This window comes from Lissotriton vulgaris, chromosome 2_1 (genome assembly GCF_964263255.1).
Source record: "Lissotriton vulgaris chromosome 2_1, aLisVul1.2, whole genome shotgun sequence".
In the NCBI taxonomy this organism is placed as follows: Eukaryota; Metazoa; Chordata; class Amphibia; order Caudata; family Salamandridae; genus Lissotriton; species Lissotriton vulgaris.
In genome coordinates, this window is record NC_141687.1 from 1,235,631,884 (window position 1) to 1,235,657,494 (window position 25,611).

The 25,611-nt window shown below is 47.0% G+C and overlaps 1 protein-coding gene across 1 annotated transcript in view; it reads left to right on the forward strand.

Moving 5' to 3' along the window:
- Positions 1-25,611, forward strand: part of LOC147732424 (uncharacterized) — a 2,559,122-nt gene that overhangs the window by 236,394 nt on the left and 2,297,117 nt on the right. Inside the window, exon 10 of the mRNA XM_086954262.1 lies at positions 24,149-24,285. Coding sequence (XP_086810388.1) covers positions 24,149-24,285 — 137 coding nt within the window. The remainder of the gene's footprint in view (positions 1-24,148; positions 24,286-25,611) is intronic.

Below are 25,611 nucleotides of genomic sequence, written 5' to 3' on the forward strand. Positions count from 1 at the left end.
GTAATCCCACTGTGTGGGACTTATTGGAGGTAAGAGGTAGGCTAGTTGGGGGGCGCTAGAGGGCGCCGGACGAGATGGCCGCACTCGCGTGAGGCTCCGTCTAGACCTTATAATATTCGCCCATTCATCCTGATACCCCGGCGCTTTTGCCCTGCACCCCGGTGGAGCACGATCCGCTGCCCTCTGTGACTGACTGGGGCGAGCTGTGAGGTGATTGCAGCTATCCTGCGGGCGCCCGGAGCTGAGAGGTCCCAGGCCGGGACGTGGAGGACGGCGACTCCGACGGGCGCGGACCGAGGCTCCGCTGCGAACTGGACCTTTGCTGCTGTTCCAGCCTGCGGGAGCGGAGCCCTGGTGACGGCGCGTTGTGGCTGAGGAGGCGGAGAGGCGGAGCGGACAACGGGAACCCCTGGACGGGCTGCGGCTCTCTGGACGGCCTGGACTTGGCCCTGCTGGTCCCGGTGAGTGGGGCGTGGGCGCTACGCTAGCCCGGTGCTGCGGAGGTGGTGCTAGGCCGCGGAAGCCCGCGCCGCGCGAGCTCGGGCCGGGGGGGGCCGGGGAGGGGGTCGGCTGGGGAGCGGAGCAGCTGGGGGGGCGAAAACTTCGACGGAGCTGCACTCTGGGACAATCTACATTACCGCACACGTGGTACTGGGAGACCTGCTGCGCTGGGTGAGGCGGGCCTGTGGGGCGTCCGCCATCTTGGGGCCTCCTACCCCTGGGCACCTGAGGGCAGCACACCGGTGATCAGCTCGTCAACAGCGCTGCCTCGCCTGATATTGACATTGTCCGAGAGGGGTCACGGACCCTGGAGCCTTTCTGTGCCGTCTCTCTGTCGCCCTGGGCACTGCGCTCTGCTGCCCATATCTGCACTGTAGGCCTACTCGAGGACTGCCTGGCACACCTTGCTTGCTGGGGCGACGACACAGCTTGGCCTGGACTGGGGGTGCTCATCGGCCTGGGCCTGGACTTAGTCCGCGGCGTGCGGTGGCTGCACTCTGCATTGCTCATATTTTGAAAGGCTGACCTAAGATAACTGCCCTGCACAGCTGAGTTTCGGACCGCGCTGAACCACGTCGCAGTCATGGGAAGGCCTGATAGAAACCAGCCGAAAATTACCTTTGACGCAAAAAAAACTGCGCATTCATCCTCCCAGGCGCCAGCGGACACCTACCAGGGTGGGGCTGTTGGGGGTACACCTAACCTGGAATCCACGCTGGTTGCTATGCAGAAGACTCTGCAGTCTATTGAGGGCACCATGGAGTCTGTAAATCATCGTCTTGATCAGATGGCAACACAATTTGACCGCCAGAACGAGCGGATGGGAGAGGTAGAACAGCGAGTTTCCGCCACGGAGGATGATCTGGCCACGGTCTCGTCCAAAGTCTTCAGTATGGAAAGAGTGCTGGCGGTCATACAAGCGAAGAATGAGGAGTTAGAAGGGAGGTCCAGGCGGAACAACGTTCGCGTTACAGGCCTGCCGGAATCCACGAATGTTGGGCGCATGGAAGACTTCATGGAGCGCATGATCGTCGACATATTCGGGGCGGACCAGCTGTCCCGTGTCTTCATTGTGGAGCGTGCGCATCGGTCCCTAGCTAAGAAGCCTCCGCCGGGAGCGCCGCCGAGGCCTATTGTGGCAAGGATCCTGAACTATAGGGACCGAGACACTATTCTACGGCTCGCCAGGGAAAAGGGCTCCATAGACTATCAAGGTAACAGACTGGAGTTTTATCCCGACTTCACCATGGCAGTGCAGACGGCACGTAAGGAATTCACGACGGTGAAACAATTGCTGAGGGCGGAGAACATTGCTTATGCCATGCTGTACCCTGCGCGTCTTCGGGTTGGGCCTCCATCGGATAACAAGATCTTCTCCTCGCCCAAGGCAGCTCTGGACTATGCCAAAAAACTGAAAAAACGTGCTAAAGAACCGCCTGGACGTCATGAAGGGGATGATGAGCGGCTGGATGAACAGGACTGACCTGCATTGATCTGCTGACTATGTAGATGGGGGTAATGCGGAGTATTGCATTGGGTCCCTCTATAGCGGAGTTTCCAGTAATTGCTGAAGTGCCGCTCGGGCATTTTAGCCCGTGGTACTCTGTGCGTTGTTGCTATATATGTTGCGCGAGGGGGAGCGTTATGGTGAATCCTGCCTTTGCTGTGGCTGCCGCCCCGCAGTAGCGGGGACTCCCTTTCAGTGGAACTCACCTAAATATGGTCTGTTATGCAATATGTGCTGCTGCGCTGGATGAGGTGACTTCACTGGGGCTTAGGCGATATTCTTGGAATGTGAACGCTTACAGGAGCGCCCAGTGTAATGTGCAGCTATGTGAATACCATCGGGTCTGATGCTCTGACCGCGGGGGCGGGTGGAGGGGTTGGGGTTGTTGTCAACGGCAATGGTCTGCACTCTCGTCAGATCTGGCGAGGGTGGTGTGCCACTACGCCTCCAGATTAGGGAGATCCCCAAATGTTGCTGTTTGCGTTGTTGGGGGTTGCAAAGGGGGGGGGCACGGGGAGGCTTTGGCAAGTTGGGAGTGCTGAAGTGGGCGGCGGGATGGGGGATGGGTTGTGGCAACTAGTTGGGTTGTTGATGTTTTTCCTGGTCAAGGGGATTGAGACTGAGTCATCTTTGAGCTATGAGTGGGGCTGCACTTGGTGGCTCCGGGCCTTCCCAGGCACCAATGGGGCTATATCTAGGAGGGTAGGCGGTAGGGGAGCGATTGGAGAGCGGGGGCAACCGAGGATGAACGCACTGCTGGGATACTTACACCTTAGGCGATATGGATAGGGGGGGTACTATCACGTGTGTTACATGGAATGTGCGAGGGCTGAACAAGCCGCAGAAAACTAGACAAATGCTTGCCTTTTTGAATAGACATGGGGCGCAAGTGGCATTTTTACAGGAGACGCACCTCAAGGGGGCAGCGGCCGCAATGGTGGGCAAACAGTGGGCGGGAGCGAGGTGGGCCACGTCATACTCTTCCTATGCTCGTGGGGTAATGGTTCTGATCAAAAAAAATGTTCCATTTGAGGTGCTACATGAGGAGGTGGATCAGGATGGTAGATTTATTGTTGTGCAGGGTAAACTGTGTGGCACGTTGATCACGCTTCTTAATGTCTACGGTCCTAATATAGATGACCCTGATTTTTTCATTGCACTTTGGAACAAACTGTATAGCCTGCCATCGTCTGCAATCCTCTGTGGGGGGGACTGGAATGTCACATTGGATTCCGAGTTAGATAGGAGACACGATCGGCTTTGTGACCGAAAGAGAGGGACGGATGCGGTGCGCGAGGGTATGACTGGGCTGCAATTGTTGGATGTCTGGCGCTTACAGAATCCTGGCAGGCGGGAGGGTACTTGCTACACATCAGCGCACAATACGTGGTCGAGATTGGATTATTGGTTAGTGACACGAGATGTGAGTGGATGGGTGCTGAATGCGGAACACCTGCCCCGAACGCTTTCGGACCATGCCCCTGTCGCACTGAAGCTGCGGATACCGACACATGCTCCTGCCCCATTCACCTGGCGACTCTCCCCTGGAGTGTTAACGGATCAAGTGCTAAGCGAGCGTCTGCGGCAGATAATTGAGGAATTTTTCGAGAACAATGTGGGCTCCGTCGATAGTATGATTACGGTGTGGGAGGCCTTTAAGGTCTCAGTGCGGGGTGCATGTATCGGGTTGCGGTCCGGGGTCCTCACGTCCATCAGAGACTCTATGACCAGGCTAGAAAGGGAATTGTTGGCTTTAGAACGCCGGCTGGAGGAAGGGGCCGACAGCGCATTGCTGGCGGATGTTCGGACAAAGGTCACGGAATATAACGACTTGGCAGACCAGGAGGTGAAATTTCTATCCAAACGCGCCACAGCCAGATATTATGGAGAGGGGGGTAGGCCGGGCAGGGGACTAGCTGATAGAATTCGAGACCCTTGGGCTAGACACTGCACTGTATTGGAAATTGAGGATCAGGGGACTGTGGTGACTACGTCGGATGGCATACTTGCCTGCTTCTCGAGGCACTATGCGCAACTCTATGAACATAGAGAAACGGCGGAAGAGGCAGACATATCGCGGTATTTGGAGGGCGTGGCGCTGGTATGGCTCTCCAGGGGTCAACAGGAATTCCTCATGCATCATGTTACCGAGGCGGAATTCAGGGACGCGATAGCAGCCCTGCCGAATGGGAAGGCGGCTGGTACAGATGGCCTGCCTGCCGAATTTTATAAAACATATGCAGATTTGCTTATTCCGCGGCTGGCCATGGTCCTAGAGGAAGCTTTTGAAAGCGGACGTCTTCCGGGAACTATGAGGGAGGCGCTATTGGTGGCGCTCCATAAACCCGGAAAGCCTCTAAATAGGTGCGAGTCATACCGTCCCCTCTCACTGATAAACACTGATGTTAAAATAATAGCCAAAGTGCTGGCCACAAGACTGCGTCTCCTCCTCCCGGTTATGGTATTGCCCGACCAATCGGGGTTTATCCCCCTCCGGTCCACCACTCATAACCTGAGGACCTTGTTCGCCGTGCTACATCTCCTTAAGCCGGACCTGGCCGCGGTGGCAGTCATGCTTGACGCCGCCAAGGCTTTTGATTCAGTGGCCTGGAAATATATGCTGGCCGTTCTGCATCGGATGGGAGTGCCTTTCTTCTTCACGTCACTAATCGCCCTGTTATATAATGCACCCACGGCGAGAGTTAGGATTAATGGTCACGTCTCTGCCCCCTTTCCAATACAACGGGGGACAAGGCAGGGCTGCCCTCTGTCGCCCCTGCTTTTTGCCATCATGATGGAACCGTTGGCCTGTGTGTTGCGTCAGAGATATGCGGAGGCGGCGCTGAAGTTCCCTCTCAGATCGTTGGCCGTATCAATGTACGCTGACGACATGGTCCTATATGTCAGAGACCCGGCGATTCACCTGGAGCGCATACTTCGAGAGTTCATAAAATTCGGCCGGTACTCAGGACTGACCATAAATTGGGACAAGTCAGTGGTACTGCCACTCACGGGCGTCACTCACCAGGTGCCATTGGAATTCCCGCTGGAGTGGGCAACGGAGTCAATTAGATACCTGGGCGTTTGGGTGCACAGGGATAGCCAAGAAGTCATACGGGCCAACTACGGCGTTGCCGTTTCCACTCTGGAAGATCAGGTGGCGAGATGGACACGTCTCCCACTGACTCTGGCAGATCGCGTATCTTTGATTAAAATGGTAGTGTTGCCGAAATTTCTTTACCTATTTGTCAACATTCCGGTCCCGCTAAAATCACACTTCTTTGCGAGACTGCGATCCCTGCTGATAACTCTCACCTGGGCCGGCAAGAGGCCGCGAGTGACTTGGGAGGTACTGACCAAGCCGTACGCTCTTGGTGGGTTTGCCCTGCCGGATATGAGACTTTATTATCTTTGCGCACAGGCACATTTTGCAAGTTACTGGATACACTCTCCGCCGTACACTCCGCACGTAGCGTTGGAGGCGAGTGCAGTTCTGCCGTATCCACTAAGGGCTATGATAGTAAATAAGCACTCAGTGTTTGAGAAGGGGGAGATTGATACCGTGCGCCTCACGGCGACTGCATGGACTACCCTGGGTAAACGGGCTGGCAGACTGCCGCTATATACGCCCCGGCCATGCCGCTACTTTACCACTCGGATATTTCTGTCTCGGGCGAGCCGGGAGGGCTGCAGACTCTGCGGGAGGCTGGACTACAGACTATGGGGGACCTATTTCCGGGAGCGTCGTTCCTCTCCTCTCAGGAGATGACCACCCGCTCGACGAATGCTACTATGTCCACCTTTGTGTATGTCAGACTGCGTGCTGCTGTGCGTGCCTTATACCCAACATATCCGGAGGAACCTTTGGCCCTAGGAGCATTGCAGTTGCTCTATACGATCAAGGACAGAACTAAATTACTTTCTAAATTATATAAGGCTGCACAGGAAGATGAGGGTGGAGGGGCGACCCTGGCTAGAGCAAGATGGGATAGGAGTCTCCCGGAACCGCTGAGTGATGACGACTGGAATGAATGCTGTGCTATGACCGGAGGGTATGTGATCAATGGCAACTTTCGCCTTCTGCATTATAAATTTATACAACAGTGGTATTATACGCCGACTCAACTGGTACGATATGGGCTCAGGGCTACTGCTCAATGTGTCCGCTGCGGAGCTGAGGACGCTGACTTTATACACCTGGCCTGGGGTTGCCCACGAGTCTATGACTATTGGAAGGAGGTGACTGAAAGGCTTACTGTCATGGCCTCGACTGAGGTAAAGCTAGATGTACGCCTGTGTCTGTTGGGCATTGCCTCTGGGGTGGCTGCGCCATCGCGGCGACTTGTGGTGTTGGCGCTTCAATTAGCCAGAAGGAGGGTTGCTATGGTCTGGGGAGCTAGGAGAGCGCCCGAGGTGCAACTGTGGCTGAAAGATATGGCCTATTCCAGGGACCAATTGAACTGTTACTATGACGAATTGCCGGAGGCATCTCGCCCGAGAGACGTCTGGGCTCCGTTTACACTCTATATGCTTTCTTTAACAGACACTAATAGCGACGAGAGTGTGACTGCTGCTTTATCAGACTGCGAAGAGGGAACGGCTTGAGAGGTTTTTTTGGGACGGGACGACTGTTTAGCCCTGTATATATGGTGAATGCCTGGGCGGTGATCATGGCAGTGAGAACGTGGTGGGATGCAACAAGGCCTGGCGTGATGTCCACAGTTGCTGATCCTCGCTATGGCGTCTGGTTGACTCTGGGAGGAGGGTGAATGTTCCCTATCTGGGAAGTACTGTTAGCCTTACGTTGTCCTAATCGCCCTGCCACATCATGCTTCCTAAACTTGGACTACTCTCTGAAACCAGGATGGAACGGGGGGTGGGGGTGGGATTTGTTGATGTTACCTTTCTTTATAAAAACTGAAAATTAGACCGAGATCACATGGGGGCGTGCGACCGCAATCTATAGGTGCGCTTTAAATAATACATCTGGATTAACTGTGAGTGCCTACGTGAGCTGAGACTTTTAGACTCCTGCAATTGTGCCTCTGGCGTTTGCTGTCAAGCTTGTATGATAACTGTGGTACACCGATTGCGGCCGGCCCCAACAGTGGGTTGTAGGCACTCCGCTGTGTATATGAATAAGGTGCAATAAAGGTCTGCCAAAAAAAAAAAAAAAGAGGTAGGCTAGTTGGCCCCTAAAGGACCCCCAGCAGCGAAGGGGACTCCAACCCCCATCCAAGAGCGTGCCAGGGAGTGTGTTTGCGGAGTGGTGGGCGGAGGGGGCGTGGCCTGCTCTGAGAATCTATCAATCCTGCTGTGTGGGACTTACTGGAGGTAATGGGAAAGGTAGTTGGCCCCAAGGTTCTCCTTGAGGGGGCAACTACCCCTCTTCTTACCTTCAGTAAGTCCCACACAGTGGGATTGCTAAAACGTCTTCAGAGGCAATCCCCCTTTCTCCACCATTCTGCAAACGCACCTCTCACAGATTACGGGATGGGGGATGAAGTCCAATTTTCTGCTAAGGGACTTTTTCTCCTGGTACCTCCTGTAAGCCCTATGCAGTGGAATTTCTGAGCGCTGGATGGAGACCCAGCACCCTTTCTCCACCACTCTGCAAATGTGACTACTAGTTGAAGAAGTGTTTACAATGTAATAGGCTTTGCATTTGCAAGAATTAGAGCTATTGGTGTTGTAAATGCAAAAGGGTTTTACTAATGTTTTTGGGAGTAGAGTGGATGTACGTTGTGTGTAGTGGAATTATGTGGTATGTTGTGCAGTGAAATTATCTGGATAGAAAGTATGTGGTATTTAGTGTATAGCAATTATGTAGAGTGGGCTTATGTATTATGGAGAATAATTATGTGGTATGGTAGTCTTTGTTGTGGAGTGGTAACCTCAGGTTTAGTCTTCCTTGTTTCCATTGAAGCTCAACTATGAACTCAGTCAGACAAAAAAATAAGGAATCATTGAGGAACACTTGTGGACCTAGTCAGAGGTATGATCAAGGCCACTGGAATTATGTGACTTTTTAGCTGCACCAACCTTTGTACAATTCTATATTTTCTGCATTAGCCACATCATTCATCATCTGCTCCCTAATCCGCAGATTTGTACAGAAAAAGCCTAGTTTCTAGCACAAACATCTCAAACGTTACCTAACATTCAGTGACAAGTTTTACAGTGTGGTGGAAGGCCCTTTGCAAACCTAGAATGGTCACCTGTTAGTTATTGCTAAATGTGGGTGTTGAATTGGTACCCCTGTTTTCTCTTTCTGCATTCATCTGACTCTTCCCTCTTTCTGTACCCTTCCTGATTGCTTTTGCATCTAACTTGCCTCTTTCTGCTCTTTTGTTTCTTTTCTCTACACCTCTGTTGCTTCTTTCAGCAATTCTCTTGCCTCTTTGTGCACTTCTCTCGCCTGTTTCTGCACCTCTCTTGCCTCTTTTTGCACCTCTCTTGGTTCTTTCTGCACCTTACTTGCTCCTTTCTAGACTTCTCTTGTCTCTTACTATAACTCTCTTGCCCTTTTTGTACCTCTCTTGCCTCTTTCTGCACCCTGTTGCTTAATTCTGCACTTTCCATGCTTCTTTCTGCACCTGTCTTGCTTCTCTCTGCACCCCTGTTGTCTCATTATGTACCTCTTTTGCCTTTTTCTGCACTCTTCTTGCCTTTTTCTGCAGTACTCTTCCCTCTTTCTGCATATCAGTTGCCTTTTTCTGCACCTTATTTGCTTCTTTCAGCACCCCTTTTCTCTATTTCTGCACCCCTTTTCTCTATTTCTGCACTCGTCTTTCATCTTTCTGTACCTTTCCTGCCTGTTTTTACATCTCACTTGCCTCTTTCTGCACCTCTATTGCCTATTTCTGCAGTTCTCCTGCCTCCTGCTGCAATTCACTTGCCTCTTTCTGTAATTCTCTTGCCTCTTTGTGCACTTCTCTTGCCTCTTTCTGCAACCCTGTTGCTTCATTCTGCACTTTCCATGCTCCTTTCCGCACCTGTCTTGCTTCTTTCTGCACGCCTGTTGTCTCTTCATGTACCTCTTTTGCCTCTTTCTGTACTTTTCTTGCTTTTTCCTGCATCTCTCTCCCTCTTTCTGCAGGTCTGTTGCCTCTTTCTGAACCCTGTTGCTTAATTCTGCACTTTCCATGCTTCTTTCTGCACCTGTCTTGCTTCTTTCTGCACCCCTGTTGTCTCATTATGTACCTCTTTTGCCTCTTTCTGCATTCTTCTTGCCTTTTTCTGCTGTTCTCTTCCCTCTTTCTGCATGTCAGTTGCCTCTTTCTGCACCTTATTTGCTTCTTTCTGGACCCCTTTTCTCTCTTTCTGCACTGGTCTTCCCTCTTTATGTACATTTCCTGCCGGTTTTTGCATCTCACTTGCCTCTTTCTGCACTTTTCTTGCTTCTTTCTACACATCTATTGCATCTTTCAGCAATTCTTTGCTTCTTTGTGTACTTCTCTTGCCTGTTTCTGCACCTCTCTTGCCTCTTTGTGCACCTCTATTGGCTCTTTCTGCACCACACTTGCTCCTTTCTACACTTCTCTTGCCTCTTTCTGCACCCCTGCTGCTTCATTCTGAACTTTCCATGCTTCTTTCTGCACCTGTATTGCTTCTTTCTGCACCCCTGTTGTCTCTTTATGTACCTCATTTGCCTCTTTCTGCACTTTTGTTGCCTTTTGCTGCACCTCTCTTCCCTCTTTCTGCATGTCTGTTACCTCTTTCTGTACCTCATTTGCTCTGCACTCGTCTTCACTCTTTCTGTACCTTTCCTGCCTGTTTTTGCATCTCACTTGCCTCTTTCTGCATTTTATTGCTTCTTTCTACACCTATGTTGCTTTTTTCAGCCATTCTCTTGCTTCTTTGTGCACTTCTCTTGCCTGTTTCTGTACCTCTCTTGCCTCTTCATGTACCTCCGTTGGCTCTTTCTGCACCTCACTGGCTCCTTTCAACACATCTCTTACCTCTTTCTGCACCCCTGTTGCTTCATTCTGCACTTTCCATGCTTCTTTCTGCACTTGCCATGCTTCTTTCTGCATCCCTGTTGTCTCTTTATGTACCTCTTTTGCCTCTTTCTGTACTTTTCTTGCCTTCTTCTGCACCTCTCTTCCCTCTTTCTGCACGTCTGTTGCCTCTTTCTGCACCTCATTTTCTTCTTTTTGCACCCCTGTTGTCTCTTTCTGCACTCGACTTCCTTCTTTCTGTACCTTTCCTGCCTGTTTTCGCATCTCACTTGGCTCTTTCTGCACTTTTCATGCTTCTTTCTACACCTCTGTTGCTTCTTTCAGAAATTCTGTTGCCCATTTGTGCACTTCTCTTACCTGTTTCTGCACCTCTCTTCTCTCTTTTTGCACCTCTGTTGGCTCTTTCTGTACCTCACCTGCTCCTTTCTACACTTCTCTTGCCTCTTTCCGCACCCCTGTTGCTTCATACTGCACTTTCCATGCTTCTTTCTGTACCTGTCTTGCTTCTTTCTGCACCCCTGTTGTCTCTTTATGCATCTCTTTAGCCTCTTTCTGCACTTCAACTTGGGTTTTTTGCACCTCTCCTACTTCTTTCGGCACCACTGTTGCTTCTTTCTGCTCTTCTCTTGCCTCCTTCTGCACCTCTTAGTCAGAGGTAGTTTTAATTCCCCTGAACTATTATTTACTAGGGCCTTACAGGGGACGTCATGCCAGTCACAGGGGTACCCCAACCCATAGTGTACCCTAGTGTATGTCAGTGTTTAACTGTATTCTAAGTGCCCTTCAGCATAGCACTGGCTCCGGGCCTGGTTAGTCAGAGTCAGGTACCACCATCACCCGTCAGCAAAATGTTGGGGGCACAGGATGACTTTGCAACAAGGCCTCTTTCTGCTCCTCTGTTGGTTCCTTGTCCACATCTCTTGCTTCTTTATGCACCTTTCTTCATCTTTCTGGACTTCTGTTTCCTCTTTCTGCACATCTCTTGCTTCTTTCTCCGCCTTTCTTCCTCTTTCTGCACATGTCCTACCTCTGTAGGCATAGTTAGAAATTATCATTTAAAAAACCTTTGGAATTCACTGGAAAAAACCACAGGTTTCAGGGACGTTCGAGTTAGTTGGACCTTTCACTCGTGCAAAACCAGAGAAATTCGGCCGTTAAAGTTAGATCAGCTAACTATAACTCGCACCCCGCTATGCACTGCTGATGATGTCACATATTACATCATTCATGACATGGTCAGTAACATCACTGACGACATCTCAAATGACATCACTGATGACATCATCCATGTGCTAATCTGATACACTTCCTCACACCCTAATATAACCTGTGCTACACCCGCTCTAAAATGCAGACTACCATTTTCTAAACCATAGACACACAAATACCAGTTACTACATACCCACTCCCTGATTCCTTGGTCTACACACATGTCCACTCATTTATCCATACAGTTACTCATACATGAAGTAACTCATCAATACAGCACTATCAAATGCACTCATACACCTATACAGACACTCACACGCCAGCACTTACCCATAAAGTTACACACACACCTAGTCAGTCATGTAAAGAATCAATCACACTACCATTTTCTCACCTATACAGTTATACACACATACCACTTCACTTATTCATACAGCTACTAACACAAACGTACTCACTTCTACAGTCACTGACACAAGCACACACTCATCCATACAGCCATTCTCACAATCACTCACTCTGACATACAGGCATTTTTATACTCCAACAACTCACATATACTGCCCTTCACATATGTGGTCACTCACACATGTATCTTTGACACATCCATTCACTCACCAACACACCCATACACACACTCACCCATACAGCCCTTCACAGATACACTCTTGAACCCATACACCCGGTGAATCACCTACTCACACATCTATGCAGAGAGTCACACACCCCCTCACCCACCCACAGATAAACTCAGGCACCCATACAGATTCTCAAACAACAAATCAATAACGCATATAGACACTCATGTTGCTACTCACCAACCCATGCAGCCTCTTACACACTAACTGACAGACTAATACAGACATTCACACAGTTTAGTCACTAACTCATGCATTAATTAAGACACAATTAATCACTCACTCATACAGTCAGTCACGCACCTACTAAATCATCCATTCAGACACTTATACACCCATTCATTCTTCAAGACACCTTGGCATATATATATATATATATATATATATATCTGGAAACCCTCAAACCACTTCCTGAGTTCTCCCAGCGGCAGTCAGGCGAGGAAAGAGACGCAGACCTCCGGAGTTTTTCAAGTGGGCAATATTTTATTCAGTGACCAAACACACACCTAGTCAGTCATGTAAAGAATCAATCACACTACCATTTTCTCACCTATACAGTTATACACACATACCACTTCACTTATTCATACAGCTACTAACACAAACGTACTCACTTCTACAGTCACTGACACAAGCACACACTCATCCATACAGCCATTCTCACAATCACTCACTCTGACATACAGGCATTTTTATACTCCAACAACTCACATATACTGCCCTTCACATATGTGGTCACTCACACATGTACCTTTGACACATCCATTCACTCACCAACACACCCATACACACACTCACCCATACAGCCCTTCACAGATACACTCTTGAACCCATACACCCGGTGAATCACCTACTCACACATCTATGCAGAGAGTCACACACCCCCTCACCCACCCACAGATACACTCAGGCACCCATACAGATTCTCAAACAACAAATCAATAACGCATATAGACACTCATGTTGCTACTCACCAACCCATGCAGCCTCTTACACACTAACTGACAGACTAATACAGACATTCACACAGTTTAGTCACTAACTCATGCATTAATTAAGACACAATTAATCACTCACTCATACAGTCAGTCACGCACCTACTAAATCATCCATTCAGACACTTATACACCCATTCATTCTTCAAGACTCCTTGGCATATATATATATATAAATATATATATAAAACATATTTAAACTTTACAGTAACACAAAGTCACTGGATGATGTCATCAGTGATGTCATTTGATATGTCATCAGTGATGTCATCAATCATGTCATGAATAATGTAATATGTGACGTCATCAGCAGTGCCTTGCGGGGGCACGAGTTATAGTTAGAGGAACTATCTATAACAGCCAAATTTTTCTGATGTTTTACGACTGAAATGTCCAACTAACTATAACATCCCTGAAACCTATGGTTTTTTCAGTGAAGTTATAAGGTTTTTTAAATGCTAATTTCTAACTATAAGGTCCCTGAAACCTATGGTTTTTTCAGTGAATTTCAAAGGTTTTTCAAATACTAATTTGTAAATATAACGTCCCTGAAACCTGTGTTTTTACAGGATATATATATATATATATATATATATATATATATATATATATATATATATCGTCCAGGCTGCAGGCTTGCTAATCCCGAACCGAGTGATGACGGAGAGTCACACTGATAGACCGGATGGTTGGTGAGCTGTAGTGTTCCCTCTTGCTGCTCAAGGGCATTTTTGTTGATATATATATATATATATATATATGTATATATATATATATATATATATATATATATATATATATATATATATATATATATATATATATATATTGTCTCGACCACCAGCTCCACTCCTATCTGGGTCGGTGCGAGTTACGGTTTACAAATATTAGAAGATCCTGCTTGTATGAGCCAGTAGGAAAGAAAACTCGCACATCAGGGTGCGTTTTTCGTTTGAAAATGAACCCTGGTTTGCGAGTTTTCTTTCCTAATGGCTAATGCAAGCAGGATCTTCTAATATATATTTATATCACTCCATTTTCCATCTTAGGCGCGGCTGCACTCCATTTAATTATGAAGGCTCCTGTTTTAGATGAAAACTGCTGCACTCACGGGGTTCGTGCAATTAACAATTTATTGTGAGGATACGTTTCGGGGATTTGCCTTCTGCTCGCACAGGCAAGTTGAACATAAATGCATGATGTTACGTTCTTTTGAAGTTTTATCCTGAATCCTATTGGCAGCAGTGTATTGAAGGAGGAATGTCATTGCCTGTGCGAGCAGAAAAAGGCAAATCGCCAAAACGCGTCCCCGCAATAAATTGTTAATTGCATGAGCCCCGCGAGTGCAGCAGTTTTCTTTGAAAACAGGAGCCTTTATATATATATATAATCCAATCATGTTACATGATTACCTTTATGTATATCATGAACTAGTCGCACAAGACTTGAAGAAACTATATACATCTGTCAATAAATCGCATTTTGTGATGAATAAACTCAACCTATGCTACAGGAATTTGATGAAGAAATTGGAGGCGGATGCTAATGTGGTTGTGAGACAAGTGGACATGGGGGGTAACGTGGTCTTATGGCCATGTCAACTCTACATGTCAGAGGCGTAAACTCAATTATCAGACCTGGCCTGCTACAGGAAAAGTATTATTCATATAGTTCGAACATCATGGAATGAACACTATTCTAAATTGCTTGCTTGGGAGAGTGGAGGACTGGTGGTGATGCAGAATACCAGTTTCTTAAGAAAGATCATCCAGTGATCCCCACCTTCTATTTAATTCCAAAAGTGCACAAATCCATTGCTAGGCCTTCAGGAAGACCAATAATTTCAGCCATTGGTAGCATCATGGAGAATACTTCAAAATATATTGACTTTTACCTGCAGGAATGGGTTCAAGGTTTGTTCTCTTTCGTCCAAGACACTTCGGATTTTTTAGGAAAAATTGAAAAAATAGACTGGTGTCCGGATATGTTATTAATGACATTAGATGTGACTTCCTTGTATACCTCGATAAGGCACAATAATGGTATAAAAGCAGTTGAGCATTTTTTGAATTTGAGACCCATGAACTGTGCGCCCGTGTAGGAAGGTGGACACCTGACTATGGTTACCCCAGATTTTTTGCCTTGTGTTTAGCTGGTTTCGACTTAGTTGGCCTAGTTCCCTGCTAATCAGGGCCCCAGGCTATCTGCTCTCTCCTTAAAATGGACTCCATGCACCTTAGGTGCATAACCAAATTGGTACTGGACACCTTGTCAGCCCCAATATAGTGTACTATAGGTGCCAAGGGCATAGGTGCATCCAAGGCCTACCAGGGGCTGCATCATAGCTTTTGCCACCCGTGGCTAGTTCTTAAATTGACACAACTGGCTGGTCACTGAGCTGGGGCAAGTTGGTGTAATCACCTCTTGCTTAGATATAGTATACCTATATCAAAACCAATATTTGGACACATATAAACCTATAAGCCACTCCTATGGCAGGCCTTAACAATCCTGGAGGCAGAGTGCTTGGTTTTATATGAGATGGTACTCTAGTATGAGCTGAGCCTGTCTGCAGCTATCGGGACCAACTCCTTTAGCTGTTCCGGGATAATGCCAGACCATATACTATTAAGTGCATTATAATCCATCGCGGTTATATGTTAACTTTGGTTTGGCTTTATCAAAACATGTCGTGTAAGGTGTCATACGATTTGGAATACTATCCCCTCGACACTCCATATGCTTCTCTTCAGGGGCTTTAATGGAAGCGGTGTGCGCAACCGCTAACCCACTTCTCCATTCTCCAATGAAGAAGTGGGTTAGCGGTCACGCAGGCCGCTTACGTTAAAGCCCCTGAAGAAAAGCATATGGAGCTTCGAAACGCGTCGGGCAGATCCATTACGGAGCGGCATCTGCAAGCGGATTCCCGTCCTCACCTGCACATAAATCAAGCTGCTGCTCGTGTGCTACTCAAAGGTGGACAACCTTGGAGTGATAATTTACATGCGGCCGTCCAGCCGCAGAGTATGCACCACCCCGCTATCCTTGGGGGTCTCGGCAGTGAAGCAGCAGCCGTACATGGAATCGAGGACGGGCACTCTTGCGGGGTCCATACAGGATTTGATTTGTGCTTTCCGCACCACACTTCCCATAATACACAGTCTCATTTGAGCCTCCCATTGGTGGGTGTGTCATATGGAAAATGGAGAAGTGGGTTAGCGGTCACGCACGCCGCTTACGTTAAAGCCCCTGAAGAGAAGCCAATGGAGCTTCGAAACGCGTCGGGCAGATCCATTACGGAGCGGCATCTGCAAGCGGATTCCGGTCCTCACCTGCACATAATTCAAGCTGCTGCTCATGTGCTGCTCAAAGGTGGACAACCTTGGAGCGATAATTTACATGCGGCCGTCCAGCCGCAGAGTATGCACCACCCCGCTATCCTTGGGGGTTCACGGCAGTGAAGCAGCAGCCGTACATGGAATCAAGGACGGGCACTCTTGCGGGGTCCATACAGGACTTGATTTGTGCTTTCCACACCACACTTCCCATAATACACTATATATATATATTGCATATTTAAATAACGAAGCAAACCACATTCACTGGATGATGTCATCAGTGATGTCATTTGAGATGTCATCAGTGATGTCTCTGACCATGTCATGAATGATCTAATATGTGACATCATCAGCAGTGGATTGCGGGTGCGTGAAATATAGGTAGTACAACTAACTATATAGGAGTAATTTCAATGGTTTTGTATGAGTAAAATGTCCAGCTAACTATAACACCCCTAAAACTTATTGTTTTTGAAGTGAATTTCAAAGGTTTTTTAAATGCTAATTCCTAACTATATAAGGCCTGAAACCTATGGTTTTTTCAGTGAATTTGGAAGGTTTTTAAATGCGAATTCCTAACTATTTATGGCCTGAAACCTATGGTTTTTTCAGTAAATTTTCAAGGTTTTTTAAATGCTAATTCCTAACTATATAAGGCCTGAAACCTATGTTTTTTTCAGTGAATTTCAAAGATTTTTTTAATGCTAATTCCTACCTATATAAGGCCTGAGACCTATGTTTTTTTGTGAATTTCAATGGTTTTTTAAATGCTAATTCCTAACTATATCAGGCCGGAAACCTATGTTTTTTTCATTTAATTTTGAAGGGTTTTTTAAAGACAATTTTTAAATATATTAACTGTTATTTTTTTTATATTGATTTGCTACATTTTTGCAGGCAGGTGTTCAGAGGGCACGCCCCCTTTTTACAACACTCTGCAGCGCAACCCCTGGCGCGTTTGCAGAGGAGGAACTAATTCCCCTTGCATACTGGGGGTCCCTGGGGGCAACTAGCCCACCAGGAGCCTCTAGTATAAGCAAGTGGGCTGCATTGCAGAGAGGTGTAATGAGGCCACACCCTTTTTTACACCTCTCTGCAACGCAGCCCCCAGGCGTGTTTCCAGAGGGGGAACTAATTCCCTTTGCATACTGGGGGTCCCTGGGGGACAACTAGCCCACCAGGAGCCTCCAGTATGCACCGGGGGCTGCTTTGCTTTGCCCCAGAGGGCTGCGGTCCCCGGGGCAGTGTGGGGGGGTTTGGGCACCCCCACACTTCTTTATCAATATGCCCCCGCAATTTGGTCCCCCTGGGAGGTTATTTTTAAATAAACATACCAGGTTTTTAAAAAAAATATTTTTGGCCTTGGGGGTCCTTGTTGGACCCCCTGAGCAGGCCTAGGGGGTCAGGGTGCTTCTACCCTGCCCCCTTTTTTTTCTACACGTTTGTTTTTCTGCTTTCTTGTGCTTCGGTCTACCTAGCACAAGATGGATGCCAACACTTCCTGGTTAGAAGTGTTGACAGCCAATGAGCATGCTGCTTTCTCAGGAAGGCATGCTGATTGGCTTCCACTGTCTGTCAACACTCCAATCCAGGAAGTGTTGGCAGCCATCTTGTGCCTCGTTAGAACCAAGGCACAAGAAAGCAGTGAAACAAAGGTGGAAAACACGCAAAGGGGGCAGGGTGCGCGTACCGTATGCATACCTAAGCGGAGGTACGCGTATAATGCGCGCACCCCGTGATTTTTCAAATTTTTTTTAATTTTTTTTGGCCTGGGGGTCCTTGTGGGACCCCCTGAGCAGGCCTAGGGGGTCAGGGTGCTTCTACCCTGCCCCCTTTTTGAGTTCTATACATTTGTTTTTCTGCTTTCCTGTGCCTCGGAAGACCCAATCAGCATGCAGCTCGCGCACGCGAATGTCCGCGCACGTACGCGTACGGTGCGCGCACGGTACGCATACGGTATGCGAACGGTGCGCGCTTATAGATATATACATTTTTTTCAAATTCGATTTTCTCAACAACTACTGAAGGGATTTATACCATTTAAGCAAAAGGGCGATCTGCGAACCGAACTCTACCTCTCTGCCAAATTTGGTGTAATTCCATTCAGCCGTTCGGGCTGTAGCCGTGTCTAATCGTCCTATGGAAAAAAACATGGGGAAAACACGTTTTGGGACCCCCCTTTTTTCTTAGCCCCCACTTGACGAATCCCCCTAAAACTTTCAGGGAAGGAGCGGAGCGGAGCGGGCCATCTTCTTTGAGAAATTCGCGAAGATTCATCAACCGGCGCCAAAGTTATTCCCAATAGAATGTTGCGGATTTCCTATGGAAACTAGGTCCTAACTATATATACCTACTGGCGACCGCCAGTAGGTAATATAAAAACTTACTACCCCTTAGCCCACCCAACACTGACCCTTAAAACCCCCTTAGTACCCCTCACCCAAACCCATCCATACAATCTAAAACACCCTTACCACATTTATCTCTAGCCATCCCTGAAACCGAGCAACTCGTTACTACCCCTACACATCCCTGAACCCTAAAAACCCTTACAACCCTTGCTCTAACCCATCCTTTAGCCTTAAAAACACCATCCTACCCCTTCCCATACCTAAACCCTAAAAACCTCTTATTCCCATTTACCTATCCCGGAACCCTAAAACCCTCAATACCATTTACCGTTACCCAACCCTGAACCCTAAAAAACTCTTTCTACTCCTCTAACCTTCCACATCTGTAAACCCCAGAAACTCTTACTACCCCTTATGCCTACCTATCCCTGAACCCTAAAACACCCTTACTCCCCCCTTATCCATCCCTGACCCTCAAAAACCCTTATTCATTTGCTCTTACAATCCACAAACCCCAAAAAACCTATACTACTCCTTAAACTTACCCATCTCTGAACTCTAAAATTCCCATTACTACCTCTTCCCCTCCCATCTTGAACCCTAAAAACCCATTACTACTACACCTTACCACAGATCCTTGAACCCTAAACACACCATACTACCCTTTACCTCTGTCCATCTCTGTGCACCAAACATCCCTTACTACACCTTACCCATCTTAGAACCCTAAAAACCCCATGTTGCAAAGTAACTAAAATTGGCCTGTATGGTACTTACCTGAGTAGCAGAGTCTGTGTGGTATAGGTATCATGTGGTAAAGGCAACAGACTTGTGTTGCGATACATTCCATATAGGCTGCTTAAATGGAAATGTAGGGCCAAATCAGTTTCCCAGGCGTGGAAGAAAGGTTGCTGAAGGCCTGCCTGTGTTTATTGTATGTTTTCAGCTGAAAACGTTTTGGAGTGATGTATACTTCTGATGCCGTTTTTTATAATCTGGCTTGACAGCACAGTTGTTGCCAGACATTTATGTGAGAATTACCAGGAGAGGCGCTTTGCACCAATCATATGTTGTGAGCCAGGAGTACGTTTTTACTTAGCAGAAGGTATGTGCTTTCACATAAAAAGTGCTTGACCTCCACACAGTTGTGATCATTTTGTTTATTTATCCAGCTGCCTGGGGTTGAAATTTCAGGGTCACAATTGGCATTGTAATGTCATTACAGTGTCTTAGATAACTAGATCATTTATGGTGTTTTTCTATTGCATCAGCACAGATTGGAGGAAGACGGAAGGAGGGCAGTTCTTAACCTACATGGGTTGTTAGGTCAGGCTTACCAGTGCGACTGTCACCTGACCTTTTAAACTATGTCAATATTAATATGCAGTTGTTTTCTTCTACACAAATAGATATCTATGTCCATGCTATCTTCTTGTAAAGCTTCATATAAATATACAGCATTGTTTTAAAGCAAGGCCTATTGGCATTGTCAGTGCTTGTTTTAACGTGAACCGTCCCATCAATCGATCAAAGGCTCACCTAACAAAAAGATTTTTGGTAAATGTGGGCCCATATAGCCAGGATATCCTCACTGCTGATAGTGCTCTTTCTTTATAAAGACACATAACATAGCATACCATAACATCACAATTATGGATTTCTGAAGTGAAAGCCAAGGTACTTTTACAAGACAATCTTCCGGCACTTCTAAATTGATATTGTTATTTTTGTATGAATTATATATCATGATCTGTATAAGTTAAAACATTCTGTTTCTACGTATTTCCCCCCCTGTGATAAAACAATGATGTGTTTGTTACCTAATTTCCTAGAGAAAAACTTTGACTAGAAGCCTTTGAAAAAACTAGGTAAATATCGCCCATTAGAGTAATGATGTGTACGGAGTTCGATAAATAGTTCCTACATTTCCAATCTACTCAGTTACCATTTGATGTTCATAAAACAGAAATCTCTTGTGAACTTGGGGTGTTGTGGTCTCGAAATCCATACAAAGAAGGAATTAAATATTTCAGAATTACTTATGAGTAAATACTGAAAATGTAGTCCTTGTAACCTACCTCAAGTTTATCTATTATTCCAGCGTACATGAAACCATGCAACAGCGAGGAAGGAATTTGAGGCCAGGTCTGTTGCTAATTACCAAGCCCACGAGTGGCACGTGCCATCTTTCAAAAATAGAGAGCATGAGCCTCCTCAGTTTCTTTATCAGATGCAAGAATTTGTATTTCACAAATGGTTCAACATTTCTGATTGGCTACAGTCATGGCTGAAGAATCAATTTCGGGGTTCTTCATAACTAACCTACTGTGAAATGCCTGGTCTCATTTTGCTAATCTAAACACATAGGCTGCAACCACATGCTTTGAAAAAACAGACTCCGAAGTAAAGATTGACATTTTGACCGTTTATAAATATTTTTCAACATAAATGTTGACCTTTATTTAAATCCTGCACAAAAAAACAATTGATGGACAGAATGCAGAACAGTGTCATAGATTCACCCCAGTACAGAGATCTAGGCCTAAATCCATAGTTTTTTTTGCTCACCGTGCCATTCCAGGTTGGACCCAGCCATATGAAAATCAGGCTTTACCCTGCACCCAATAGGAACAGTCCAGCCCGAAATGCCAGGACAGGTCCTCCCTGGACTCTAAACAAGAATCCTAGGACCGGTTTCGGGCTTTCAGGCCTCATCAGCCAGGATAGCTTTCCTCCAGTGGCATGGAGAGCATGGGACCCACGTCTAGGCATGCCCGTCCCACTCGGTTGACAAATGCAAAAAGAACAATTGATGGACAGAATGCAGAACAATGTCATACATTCACCCCAGTACAGAGATCTGGGCCTTAATCCATCGTTTTTTTGCACACCATGCCATTCCAGTTTGGACCCAGCCATATGCAAATCAGGCTTTACCCTGCACCTAATGGGAACAGTCCAGCCCGAACTGCCAGGCAAGGTCCTCCCTGGACTCGAAACAAGCATCCTAGGACCGGTTTCGGGCTTTCAGCCCTCATCAGCCAGGAGAGCTTGCCTTCAGTGGCATGGAAAGCACAGGACCCACGTCTGGGCATACCCGTCCCACTCGGGGTAACAAATGCAAAAAGAACAATTGATGTGCTGAATGCAGAACAATGTCATACATTCACCCCAGTACAGAGATCTGGGCCTTAATCCATCGTTTTTTTGCACACTATGCCATTCCAGTTTGGACCCAGCCATATACAAATCAGGCTTTACCCTGAGCCCAATGGTGTGTCTTTTGCTTTATTTAAATCCTGTCAGACTTACCTCCCTATTACAATTAGTTTTTTGTTGTTTTGGTTTCTTTTAATTCAGTCCTACCTTGTTCTGGGGCAAGTAATCTGTAGCTTCTTTACGTACATGTCGAATTATTTGCAGCAGTTATTTTTGCAACTTGGAACTCTGATTTTTGCAACTAATGTTTTTGCAAAATACATTTTTGCATTTTGGACTTTATTGCAATGACTGGTGGACTCATGTCCGCTCAACACAATTACGGAACCGGGAATGATCGACCTCCGGTCGTCGGTCCGGACACTGCAATTACAATGTGACCTTATATGTTACTGTCACATACTCCTATTTCCTTACACAAGCTTGTGATGCTGTCATAAACCGGCCATAGCACAAGCTCCAATAAAGAAATGAAAGTATCTGTTCATCCTGCACCGCACGGTAGTCACCCAGTGGCGGTTCCACCACGTGGGCGTCGGGGCGTTGCCTCACTGCTTTCTCGCAGTGCGAGAAGCAGAAACGTAAAATGGTATCAATACCATTTTACGTTTCTGCTTCTCGTACTGCGAGAAAGCAGAAGGGTATGCCTGATTGCCGGGTTGTGGGCGGGCGGGCGGGCGGGTGGGCGGTTCAGTGAGGAGTGGCTAGCCCAATGTTATGGGCGCTGACTGGGGCCGGCCAAACCAGTCATAGCACTCTCCACTTCCTTCATGTAGGCTGCAGCGCAGCCTGCATGAAAAAACGGCCTCCCCTAAGACACCTGTAAGGACGGCGGCCTAACCAATCACAACGCTGCCATTGCAGCGTTGTGATTGGCTTAGGGGAAGGAGGGAGGCTGCCTGTTACTGCTTTGTGTTTTCAGAGAGCGGGAGGCGAAACACAGGAGTCCGGCCCGGAGGCTAGGTCAGTTTTTCTTATTTTCTTTATTTATTTAAATTAAATTAATCCCCACCCACATCCTCCCTGCGCGACCCCTTCCCGTCATGCTGGCCGTGACAGTCCCGGGTCATTGCCAGTCCACGCTGGGGTCGGAGCAGTGCTAATATCTGATAATGGGAGCCGGCCGTGGGGTCAGGGCCCGACGGAGAGGGCATGAGTAACTGCTTCAGATAATCCATAGTTTCCCAATCAGAGCAGAACATCTCTGGAACACGTGAATGATTCACGTGTTCCAGAGATGGTTGTGCTCTGATTAGGAAACTATGGATTATCTGAAGCGGTTACTCATGCCCCCTCCGTCGGGCCCAGGTGCACGCACGAGCATTGTGGTGAATTCCCTTCCTTCAGCTGTGTAACCAAATTCAGTACGCCCACTACTTTAAAAGTTCACTAGCCGCCACCATAGTCACCTCAAGGTGCCTGCCCCACGGTACAGTAATTAACAGAGGGGCACCATAGGTGCCCTTTCGGCCCCCAACTGGAAGCCCCCAAAGTCGCTTTCCGACAGGCTTTCCATGTCGGCGAGCCCGATATGAAAAGTCTGTCGGAAACCGACATCGTAATCCCGACGGCAGAAACTCCGTCCATAGGGATTACGGTGGGGCCTCCAACTGGTTGATAAATCCAGCCGGAATGGCCGGCCAGTTTCACTTTCGAATACTTACAATGTAATGCAGCGGTCAGAAATGAAACCTACGATGTGACTTAGAAAGCCTCTGACCTGTAGTCTGAGGCTTTCCGAGTCACTTTGTAATGAGGCTCTATATATTTTCACATGCCGTTAGCACTACCTGCAGCATGCAAAACATATCCCTGTGCTTACACTGTCTAAAACTGTAGGAAAAGTCACTATGTCTTGGGTGTTTGATAGATACATTTACAACAATTGGTTTCATGTCAGTGTGTTTTGGTTGACTAGGCCATTAATTATGATGTTGTGTCTCTGCATCATGCTGTGTTATTTTAGTGCCATTGACATTTCACCTAAGGTTTTAGAGCATAACATATTATGCTCTCTCTCTCTCACATGGTCTTTGATGACATGCATCATGTCTCTGTGTCCTGGTGTAACGCTTGCATGACCTCGTCATTGTCTGTGACGTCACGACCTGCTGCATTTGCTCATTAATATTTTTTGGAATGTCGGCTTTAAAATTCTTGCTTGCTATGTTCTCATGCTTTATATTTCTACTCATAGTATGCAAATTCTCGCAAGTAACTGTCAAGTCATTTCGAAGATAGAACAAACCCAACAGCGGCGCCACACACTGAGAATTACATTATCATATCCGTGCCACACTGTCTGCTAAGAGTGTGCACAGACACTCGCAATCCCACACATGCACCATCCGACACTCTAGCAATTATTGACATATGTATTACATAATGAAAGTGCACAAAGGTTGATGGTTCCTCTTTTGTGAATCTAGGTACGTTTGCCCCCCTGGGGCACAGAGTCCCAACAGCCCAGAGAATGCCTGCCCACCTGGAACTTTCACAGATGCACAGGATTTGTTTGATAAATCTCAGTGCGAGGTGTGTCCACCAAGATACTTCTGTACAAGAGGTGAGTTACATTGGCAGCAGGGAAGACAGGTCGTTCTGCACAGACAGGATATATATATTTGTATTTTATCAGGAAGATGGATGTCATTGCGGCAAGAGAGGGAAAGATGTGCAGGAGACTTTGGTATATCCAAAAGAGAATGTGATCTCCGTGCACCATGAAAACTGTTGGCAGTGAGCGATCTACAGCTCTCTGTTATTGAAACAGAATCTGAGCACATAGTCCAAAAGTTCATATACCTTACTTATTGCTGTAGAAAGGAAGGCAACTGTGAATTCTAAAACAAAGGTGTTGATAGCGTCTTTGTAGGGTTTAGTTACAGTTCCCACTTAAAACAAATGTTTTTTATTTTTAAAATAACTTTGGCACTGTTTACACATAACGACCCCCCCCAAAAAAAAAAATAACTACATACGATTTGGGTATGGCATGGCAAGTTTCATGCCGATCCATACAAGGGGGCTCAAAAATGAGTGATGTGGATCAGAAAAGTAACATTTCTCATTTTAATTCAGATTAGGAAATGTCTTTGTTTGGGTTGGTGTAAATCCGTTCTATGCTTTTGAGGAATTACTGCTATAATAAAATTGGTGAATTCACAGGTTTAAATGACTTAGGGCCATATGTATGAAAATGTCCATTTGCGATTCTCAAATAGCGAATTCTTGCGAATCGCTATTTGAGAACCGCAAAACGCTATGTATGTGGGATTTGCAATAAATTCTGCTAATCCTACATATTCCTTAATTGTGAATCGCAAATTGCGATTCGCAATTACCTCCCCATTCATTCCTATGGGCCTAGAGGCCCATAGGGATGAATGGTAAGACATTCTCAATTTGCGATTATCAATTAGAGAATCACAAATTGAGAATGCAATTTGAAGGGTGCCAGGGTGTCAAAAGCACACCCTGTTGCACCCCTGAAATGAGGATGGGTGCAGATGTGCTAAGGCAGTGGTTCGCAAAGTGTGCGCCGCGGCACCACGGTGCGCCGTTAGGAGTAGCCAGGGGCGCCGCGCGCGATGTGGGAAAGATAGCGGTGGCCGTGTGCTGAGCAAGCTTATAAACATGTTGTGAGAATGTGGGCCAATAAAATAATATGCGTCTTTTGTCGCCTACCTAAATGCAGCAAGTGAAGCTTATTCCAGCCAGCCCAACTCACGGGGGAGTTACAAATGCCGCCTGCATAATCCGGGGTTTGGCCCAGGAGCGCAATGCCGCCATAGTGCCTACCTGCTTGCTTTCACAGACGTAGCCTCCGCATATGCAGCATGACTGTCCAACGTTATTGCTGCCCGCCGTGTTCTGCCGTGCCTCGGACGAC